General features: G+C 36.4%; 1 protein-coding gene across 1 annotated transcript; it reads right to left on the bottom strand.

The window, feature by feature from the left end:
• Positions 1-1,020: 1,020 nt before the first annotated feature.
• LOC144454002 (uncharacterized) lies at positions 1,021-10,370 on the bottom strand. Its single transcript, XM_078145395.1, has 3 exons — positions 10,281-10,370; positions 6,830-7,702; positions 1,021-4,388 (listed from the first exon to the last, which is right to left on the bottom strand). The coding sequence occupies exons 1-3, from the start codon at positions 10,346-10,348 to the stop codon at positions 4,238-4,240; spliced, it is 1,092 nt and encodes a 363-aa protein (XP_078001521.1). The 5' UTR covers positions 10,349-10,370; the 3' UTR covers positions 1,021-4,237.
• Positions 10,371-10,892: the final 522 nt, after the last annotated feature.

A 10,892-nucleotide genomic window follows, 5' to 3' on the forward strand; every position in this document is an offset into this window, starting at 1 on the left:
GGTGAGTTGGTTAGTCGGTGGACACTTTAAAAATGTGTATGTGTACATGTTTCATTTTATAATGACTTGAATATGACAAAGTCAGAAGGAAACTTTGAACTGTTTGTTTTATCAATGGTCTCTAAATTCAGCAATGAACATTAACTTTAGCTCAGATACACATTTGTTTTGTTGCCATTGTACAATTAGATGTTATTCCCCAATAGACGAGTAGTGACTACCCTTAGGTCCTGAGTATTTTCCGACTGAATGAAGGAAAATATTACAGAATAACATAATTATACCAGAGCCAGTATTATCAAAGAGACTCATGAAAGTAAGGGAATTTTGAGCATTTTGACTCACAAATCGCTCACAGCAGAACCAGTGATGTAGATACACATTGTCGCAACAGAGACGTGCGTTGCTGTGACATAGAGCAACCAGAGTATATATTCCATATTTCTAAATGTCTTGTGTATGGTACATTGTATAATCAATGATGATGTGATATTTTTCAAACGCTGCATAGTTAATTTTTTTAAAACACTTTGCCAGATTTAAGAAATGCTGCATAATTAATTTTTTTAAAACACTTTGCCAGATTTAAGAAATGCTGCATAGTTAATTTTTTTTAAATATTTTGTCAGATTTAAGAAATATAGTGTTATGAGATCTGATCGAGACACAGAGAATTAAGTACTAAATGGAAATAAATCTTGTCATTGCTCTCTGTACATGCAAGATTTGTTATTAGTGTAACAGTTCCTGTCAATCATTCACTACTTTGTAACAAGTGAATGCAATGATGAATAATTCAGTCTAAGTATAGGTGTTCTATCCTCAGAATATAATAACTTGAAGTGTATGAATCTTGTCTGTAACTGTGTAAGTTCATATACCTTATAATGATTAGGTAGTGAACTAAGACTATTAAACAAAGGAAACCCTGTAGAGTAACTTACTATAAAGCACTGAAAGAGTTCAATACAATCTGCTTGATAATACAATGTACATTTTATTACATATTTACATTTGGCAATTTAATAAAGATGAAAATTACAAATAAAAAGTACTCTATATAATTTAATTTCTAAAACTTGTACTTAAAAAACCTGATACTCAGGGGATCATGTTACATGTACAATGCTTTTGAACTGTTACAACTTACTCGCTTCCAAACATACAATAGTTAATATTTTTAGTTACCTCACCTTGAGTGGGGAAATACTAACCTGGCAGTGGCAGTCCCTGGATAGGTGGGTACCCATGCGTGTCAGCAAAATTTCAAATGTACCCCTTTTCCCTCAATATTTCAATGAAAAACACCCCCTTTTTGGTTTTACCTTCAAGGAAACCTAATCCATACTCTGCACGTACACTGTTTGCCCTAATGTTTGAATATAGAGGTGGGCATACAGTAATGTAACATGCTGATCTTACATTGACAATGTATGGTCCTGGATTACAGGACCTTTCGTACCCGGCCCTTCGTCGGGAAGTTTCTTCCGAGAGAGAGAGAGAGAGAGAGAGAGTAGAAAAAGGGCATCCTACCCCTATTCTTGGCGGGTGATCTGAAAAAGTACCCCTTTTTTATGATTCCACGGACTTGCATCTGGGACTGCTTCATCTGGGACTGCCACCACTGGGAATGCTAATTAAAACTGCATTAAAGTGATTTAAATTTAAGAATGGCGACTGTCACTGGACTATCACTATTTCTGATTGGATAAAAATGATTTCTTACTTTCATTTTCATCAATTCTAATACTATTATGTATTTCACAGAAATCCTAGTATAGAATTGTTGAAAATCATCTATGGTAGAAGATTAACTAAAAATACTCTTAGCAAGAGTTACTACCATGTGAATGTACTGTTAACCTCTTTGTGCAACCACCTTTATTCCAATCACATACACATTCTCACAGACCCTGGGGATGGCAGAAATCAGAGGAGTCTGGGTAACCAATACTACTCATCATTGGTCTTGCACTGAATTGAAAAGTTTACTACATTTTGAAGAGCTAGACATTCTAAAATTTGTGATCATTGACACAAAATATTATGTATTGAATTGTTAACAATGTTGTAACGTGTATTATAATCAGTGGATCAAGAAACTAAAATCTAACGACAAAATAAAGTCTTCAACACAACTTATATACACCTCGTTATCTGCTTTATTTGTTTGTTTGTTTCTATGGTAATATATAATGTATTGTATGATTCCTTAGTGTCATTTTTTTGTGTAATATACACTTTTATTTCAAACTTGTGTCCAACATTAATACAATTTTCCTAAATCTGGGTTGAAATTTTCTATAAATCACAGCAGTAACAAATACGATGATTTGGCAAATTAATCTGATAATAAATATATCATGAAAAGTTTTCCTCTAAAATAAAATAAAATGTAATACTGTCTTTTAATCTGTATTAACACACAGTTGTTATCTAAAAATCTATCTAAAACTGTAAGATATGTCTCATAACGTTTGTGGAAAGCGATAAGTCTTAAAGACTTTTAAATGTATCCAAAAACATTGATCCTCTCTTTCTAATTTTAAAGCTTCAAGGGTCAACTAAAAATGACACTACAATCAGTGACAGACAAGCATTGATGAGTGAAACATGTTACAAACAGGGCAAATAAATACATGACTTGGATTAATAACACTTGGCACAGAAGGTTGGAACAGCAGTCAGAGACTTGTGTCCTGTTTCATGGTTTGATAAGAACAGTTTTATGTCCTCTTTTCATGTACATGAAATGCCAAGTGAACATGAATTATGATGTCAAGTGGCCATAAAACTGTTTTTATCAAATGATGGCATGTAACACATGTCTCCGTAGTTCCAACATGCTGTGCCAAGTGTTATTTATTCTCCCTGTTTATAACAAAGTTCCACTCATCAATGCTCGTCTGTCACTGGTTGTATAAGATGTACAAAAGTTAACATATACTATAAAATGAAAAAACAAAAATGAAAAAACAATCAAACACATAAACATAACATTAATGTAACTAAGAGTTGAAGGCACTGTATCACAAAAGAATATGGAATTTAGTTCAGCCTACGTAATTATTCTCAGTAGTTTGATTTTAAAGGAAATTGTTGATGTTTGTATATATACATATTTTTTTAGATATTAATACTTTTATTACATTCAATACCTTGGGTAGACCTATTATACAACTTGATCAGATTTATTGCAAAGTGTTCAAATTCATTTTCAATTTAGTGGAAATGGAAGGGATGTAAAAACTAATATTTCAGAACTTTTGAGTTTTGGGATTTCTCCGCAAGGATTTGATAAATGAAAATACATTGACATTCCCATATTTTTCATGGTGAACAGATTTCCAATCAGTTTTTATAGTACACACACATTTGAAATATTTACCAGTAAGTTTTTATGCTTAGAATGACCCAATCAAATTAATTGTAAGACCAAAAATCTTTAGATTGTATTTGATTAAACTAAAAATGATAGTACACAAATAATATGTTGCAAAATTTAGAATACAAATGTAAGTACTTATTTTACAAATGGTGATTGTACAAAAATAAGGACTATGTATTCTATATATTTTGAGATACAAAATTTGTAGCAACTTCAGCACTGACAGTATAAGTACATATAGTCATACACTCTTTTACAGATAACCATTACATTGTAATACACATTAGTTAAAGTTTATGGCTGTAGAGAAAGCACGAACTCAAAACTTACTAACAGGGCCAGGGTTTTGTGTGCCTTCATTTTTCCCCAAGATTTCAATGTACAAAGATAAACCGTAGCACTCTAATAATACAAAACTTGACAGACTGTTAGCATATAATTATTCAACAGTAATCTAGGAGATTTCTGAAGAAAGCCTTTGCTTGAAAACTGACTCAAAAGTCTAGAATTATTGTTTTGTGTTATTTGGTTTTGGAAATCACACTGGTCTGGAACGGCTTTAGCAGCTGGATTAGCTGCTATCTGTGTCAGCCCCTCACCCTCCTAAAGCTGGATTAACTGCTAATCTGTTTCAGCCCAACACCCTGCCAAAGCTGGTTTAGCTACTAATCTTCCAGTTTCCGCCTTCCCAATGTCAGTTTAGCTGCTAATCTGTTCCTGCCTCCCTCCCATCCCAAAGCTGCACTAGCTTCTAATCAGTTTCAACCCCTCCTCCCCAAAAAGCTGGACTAGCTGCGAATGACCATCCATGGATTGGATCTAAACAGTAAGTTACCATGACAACCAGCATCATTGAAGACTATCAAGTTTAGCAAATTCTCTGGAGGATGCCAGTAACTCCTTTCTGTAATCAAATAAATTTTGCCATTCCTCTTTCTTCTTCAGTAATAGATTGTTTTTCTTGGCTTCATAATGGAACTGTGGTCCTTTTATTTCATACCTGGAACAACAAAACAAAACCAATTTTCAAGACTACCTGTACATGTAAATGTCAGCCAGGGTATGATTGTTTGTTATTTATACACTCAAAGTATTTGAACTTTATCAAATACACTAGTTTACTGTGTACAGCTACCACACTCAAAGAATCTGACCATATATGATGATTAACATCAGACATTAACATACATATAATATAGTTAAAACTTATCAAACAAATACAACATACAACATGTACATGATTTATGATTACTTATGTTGGCCAATTTCATTACATATATTTATTTATGAACAGGAGAGCTGGTTTGTTGTCAAGAATGATTAAGTATTTGTTGCACATTTAGTAAAAGAATACAACCTACATGCATACATAAATCTACAAACTAGAATCAATCCAACTATGGAGTACATCGTATAGTAGCACAACACTATCTAACTGTTGATGGACCAGAACTTGAGGCAAAAATTTACAACATTTAAGAAAAGCCTTGGTAATTCTAAGTCTATGTAGTTAGATGTTGGAGAGAGATCTTTCTCCAGCGTCTCTGGTTTATGAGAATAGACTGTAAATTGTTATCAGATTTTTGTATTGTTGTGTATCATATAGAGTACACAGAGACTGCATGGAATCTGTTTATACACAGGTACAGGTATGATCCAACTTAGTAGAGCCATTATGTTAATTCAGACATCACGAGTAACATCACAATCAACACAAACTATGAAGTGCCTGTAACTTTTGTTGAGTGACAGTTCAATAAAAAAAAAAATGCCTTCATTTGCCATAAGCTTAATGAATTCAATTATTGAAAGTCACTGTAAGTATTAATTACTTTGTACCAGCCCACTGAAGTTTGAACCATGACAGTTAACTTCATGACAAATGTAGTAGTCTCTCTTTATCTAGTATAGACTCTCTCACAGTGCTTGAAGCTTTGCATAAATAGCTAAAACTTGGGTTGTTTTGTATGTATCTACTGCATAATTGTACTCGTATACTAGTATCCCAGTATCCCTGTATTGTGTGCCCTCATCGATCACATAGGACTAACACATCAACAAAATGTTAGCCCTATGCAGGGATCACTCTGGGCCGCGATCACGCGCTATTTGCGCTGTCAAAACAAAAATATCGCGTCCAGAAAACACTGTGATAGATACGCGACATCATATCTAAGCTTTTGTTTACTACTAATGTACAAGGCCTAACAGTGCATACTACGCATGTCTTTTGCTGCCCTCAGGCGGCAAGGTATATCTACATCATGCCCCTTTCAAACAGTGTCTATGATTGGTTGCCGACATGAAGGCAGGCGCTCATCGACAAATCAACGGAGTTGATACAGTAAATGTTCATTACTGATTAGTCACACGTACATGTGTACGTAATGGCGTTTTCAAAGATGTCGGGTGCCAGTACGAGTGCAATCTGATTAAAATCTGATGTTAGATAGGCTGGTTTTCCTGTATTTACCTTTATTCCATCGTTATTGCGTCTTTTTCGTGAGTTTTTTTTCCCCCCCTGGCGAATGCCTTTCTTAGAAAAAAAACTCACATAAAAGACGCAATAACGATGGAATAAAGGTAAATACAGGAAAACCAGCCTATCTAACATCAGATTTTAATCAGATTGGTACGAGTGGGACCAAGAAACGCAAATGCTCTATCTTGGACTATTTACAAAAGTTACTCCTTCGCTGGGAACTAATCTGGATTCGACTACATCCGCTAGTGAGGACGAAGAATCGGTATGTCCTGGTGTAGGTCGCAAGACAAACCGGAAATTTCAAAATAATTGGCTGGCTATGTATGGGTCGTTTTGCGTCACGATAAGGACAAGGGAGAAATGTTCTGCTCCCTTTGCAGAAATCTACAGTTAAGGACATATGATGTACAATGCAAGACAAGTACAGGAGTTATAGACCGTTGACATGGTATTTTATTGTGAAATAAATGTTTCATGAAGTTAATACTAGTAATGTTGATGTGTATGTACAGTGTTTATTTGTACAGTAGCAAATTCTAGTATGAAAGTTGATATGAAATCCATAGGCTTATGATTACAATTATATATATGTGTGTGTGTGTGTGTGTGTTACAGTGTATACCAGTATAATATACACATGACGCACATACAGTTGCCATATTTTTACTTCCGTCCCACACAGTTTTCAAATTGTCTCACTCATTTTCTCCAAATGGGACATTGGCTCATGCAGCTCTGGAGCCAGGGTGATCCCTGCCTATGTGATCGATGAGGGCACACAATACAGGGCTAGGGATACTGGGATACTAGTATATGAGTACAATTATGCAGTAGATACATACAAAACAACCCAAGTTTTAGCTATTTATGCGAAGCTTCGAGGACTGTGAGAGAGTCTATATCTCGTACAACAACATTAAATTGCTGTACAGGCGTATATAAAAAAGTATACTTACCATTTTGGAGTGGGCCCTCTAATTCTTTCAAGTTCTACTTGACGTTTTAATTCCAACAGTTTCTCCTCCTCTAGCCTCAACTTCTGCATTCTCAGCTTAGCTAATTCATATTCATAAGGTGAAGCAATGACATCAGATCTCATTAGACTAGGTTCAGCTGCCTTCAGACAGTAGTAGTCTGCAGATGCTCGTACTTTAGGGTCAGTCGCTGACATAGCACTCCTTGGTCTTTGCCTTGACCTTGATGATGTCGGTGGTGACTGTGAACGTGTAGGTTTCAGTGAAGGAGGGGGACTGAATGTACGATATAAATCATGTGATGCATCGCCCAATGTGATTGGATAAGTTTTCTTTGCCTCTTCATCCAGGAAGTTTTCAGAAATTATTTTCCTTGCAGCCATATTTGTTCCAAGAGTTCCAGTATCTCTGTCTGATTTTCTGCAATCTCGGACATCTAGACCAGCACTTTCTAGTGCTGGATATTCTGTACTTTTACTCAGATGTACAGGTTGGGTGAACCAGGTACGTTTTCTAGGATTTGGTGGCATTCCGATCAAAATATCCTCATCTTCCTGTTTTCTTTCCCTGTCTCCTCCTTCCATTAGCCTCTCTAATTCTGGCTCCAGGTCATCAGGGAAAGAGTCTCTTGTGCCATTTTCATACTTACTGGCATCAAAACTTACACTTTTCTGAGGACGGAAATTTCCACTGCTTGTCAAGTCGGTGTAATCAGGGATTTGTTCTCTAGCTGTTGAGTGTTTGCTGATAGAGCCTTCTAATGATGAATACCTTTCTGGTCTGTATGTTGTCTGTGATAAACTTCTTGTTGTCAGTGTTCGTTGAGAGTTAGTCAAATAGTCAGAATCTTTCACCCTGGTAAAGATCAAAATATAACAGTTACTGACTGAGTGTATGCACAATTATGTACATGTACCACCAAGTTTGTCATTTTGAGACCATATACATATACATGTATAGACACAAACTACAATGTATATAAACAATATGTCACACACATACTCCAGAGTCTATGGATGCAAGTACAATATTGTTTATTAATAATGTCATAATTTTGTGGCGTGCCAATCAAAATAACAGAATATCTGTTTGAAAATTTTTCTCTCACTTGACTTTTGGAACTATAAATATAACATAAAGCCTATTCAGAAAGAAGCTTAATGACATTTCCTTTTTGTAACTCAATCCAGTCATTGCACGTTTTGTCTCTTTGAGTCTGATGTAGCTTTGGAAATATACAATACAGGGTTTTGACATGTCTTCTCCCCTCCGCTATGGTTCCTCCCTACATGTATCTCTAACAATGAGAATGCGAACAGATTTCATTCGCACAGATTTTTGAAATAAAAACTACAATGTACCCATGCCCATGCTAATGACTCTATAAAATACAGAAATGAACTTCTTGTCTATTCTGTCAATTCTTGTCTTACGTTCACTCGCTTTGATACAAATTTGTGTCTGTGGTACAGTAAATCATGGTAGTAGCACCATGTGGTACAGTAAATCATGGCAGTAGCACCATGTGGTACTTCCATGCTAGTAGCGAGAGGATCAAGTTTATTGATGGTCCTTACAATAATGTTACAGGAATGGGGTAGTCCTGCTTGCAGGTTGAGTAAGTCGGCACTTGATTCTGACATTGTCCCCTCATCCTTACTAGGGGGGGGGGGGGGGGGGGAGGAATAGGGGGTGGGTCACATTTTACAAACCTGTTCTTGGGGGAGGGTCATATTTTGCATTACAATATTTGGGGGAGGGTCACATTTTACAATCTGTAGTTTTGTGACCAAATTGAAGATTCTATTTAATATTGTCAATTTGGTTTGTGTATTTTGAGATGTAAAAGTGAGATGAGCACTCAACATTTATTTTTACGAGTACTTTACATGCCAAAATACAAAAATAAAAATAAAAATATTGTAAGAAAATTGTTTAATAAAACGATGCATTTTGTTGAGTGTACCATCTCACCTTATCACTCACACTGTCTGTGAATGTTGTTGTTAAAATATGATGGTGATGGTAGCAGTGATGATGATGATGATGATGATGATGATAATGATGATGATGATGATGATGATGATGTAGTTTTGAATGTCATAGAGAACACGGACAGTGATACATGTACTGACTCAAGTAGTACCAGTGAGTCAGATTAGAGTGACACTGATAATGGCAATACTGAAGGTGAAGGTGATGATGATGGTAATGATATCAGGGTACTTTTACAAGTGACCAGATCAGACAGAGTATGCACAACATGGAAAGCACATTTTAGATACTAACAGATTGTGTATGATTATAATAGAAAGGTAACTAGCCAGGTTTTTTTTAACTGTTTGTCACTTTATATGTACAAATGTTGCTTTCTTAATAGAGTCAAAATCATTTAATTTGTATGTATACATATGATGGGAGTACTGATTAACGTTCAGTATATGCAATTGTCATGGGGAGGGTCATGTTTTACAAAATGGAACAAAGGGGAGGGTCACTTTTTACAAATAGAGGATGGGGAGGGTCATGTTTCTCTTAACAGACCATGTGTGATTTCCTCAGGCCCTCCTGCCCGTGTAAATACTGAAGGCTCCCTTAGGAGTGGTCAAAGGAGACTCTGAGTTCGGAGTTGGTCGGTAAGACTCCGTAGAATCATGGATGTATTAGGGATGGGAGAACGGAGTCATACCATTGAAGTACCATGGTGGTACACGGACCAAATGACTCTGTACTCAAGTCAGAGCCTCCTCGGACTACCTCAGGACATGGATGTATTAATTCACTAATACATCCATGCTCAGGAGTAGTCATGTGGGCTTGCATACGGAGTAAGTCGTCCCTTCCTTGTGTTTACGGTCGGGTCAGACCCGTGCACCGTCTGCAAGCGTGCAAGCAGAAGTAGAAGTATTGTCAGAATCGAGTCCAGCTGACTTCTACAACAACTTGCAAGCAGGACAAGGTTATTTTTCATTTATATATTATTGATCCATGGAAGTATAACCACGTTATACTTCCATGATTGATCTTAGTCCCGTGTCCTGCTTGTACACGGAGCGGAGTAAGTTTGAACTCGATTCTGATATTGTTGAGTATCGAGTCCCGTACACCGTCTGCAAGCAAGACTATATTGATCTTAACAACCATCAACCAAACTGTGTTGCATATAACAGATAATATCATGTATACACGTGATCATAACTGACATTGTTAATTTCAATAAAACATGAATTTTACAAATTTAAATAGGTTTTTCCTGTACCCTGTCATGAACCGGAAGTTGAGTCATTCACCTGTGTCTTGGCCCATAACAACGATGTAAACAAACGAAATATTCTTGATATTTAGTGTCAAAATGTCAATTAATATATGAAATATATTAGTTATTGTGTTTCTATATGCATGTCTATCTACATTCCTATCATACAATTCTTACCTTATAGGGGCATAAGTCCCATGGAGGACGAAATCATCGTCGGGGTTTTTCAGCGACCAAGCGTACATTTTGCCTATCTCCAGCACAGCTCTTCGCGCCCTCTACGGTGGAAAAGGCTTTCCACTTTTCTTTTATAGAGAGAGCACGTAGAGGGCTCCCATTACCATCAACCACTGCAACACTCGATCCGGTGATCGGCGCATGCCACTGCTCAAAATATGAGGCTTCTGGAAAATTCGTCTGACTGGTTCGCTGATAAGACTTTCAAAGTAGTTTTCGAGTTGTTTTTCAACTTTACACGAGACATTCTTTAAGGGAGCCGTCATTATTTATGGCCTGGGGGGGTCGGAGGAATTTAGGGGGGGGGTCACTTAAAAATTGGAGATGGCCAGGGGGGGGGGGGGGGGGGGGGGGCTACTCAAAAATGAGAGAAAGGTAGGGGGGGGGGGCTACTCAAAAATTTGTTCACAAAACTTCTGTACACGAAAATGGTGAGTAAACTGTAACACCAAATACAATTTTATTGTCAAAATTTCTGATAAATGAAAAATATGGTATAGAAAATACACAAATTGTCAAAATTTCTGATTATTGAAAATTATATTCCAGTGA

The sequence above is a fragment of the Glandiceps talaboti genome, chromosome 3 (assembly GCF_964340395.1).
Source record: "Glandiceps talaboti chromosome 3, keGlaTala1.1, whole genome shotgun sequence".
NCBI lineage: Eukaryota > Metazoa > Hemichordata > Enteropneusta > Spengelidae > Glandiceps > Glandiceps talaboti.

Excerpts from the sequence above, each read along its gene's own strand:
- LOC144454002 (XM_078145395.1), bottom strand. The coding sequence starts at position 10,348 with ATGTACGCTTGGTCGCTGAAAAACCCCGACGATGATTTCGTCCTCCAT. Across the intron at positions 7,703-10,280 it reads GGGACTTATGCCCCTATAAG|GGTGAAAGATTCTGACTATT; the intron begins GTAAGAATTGTA and ends GATCTTTACCAG. Across the intron at positions 4,389-6,829 it reads AGAGGGCCCACTCCAAAATG|GTATGAAATAAAAGGACCAC; the intron begins GTAAGTATACTT and ends TTGTTGTTCCAG.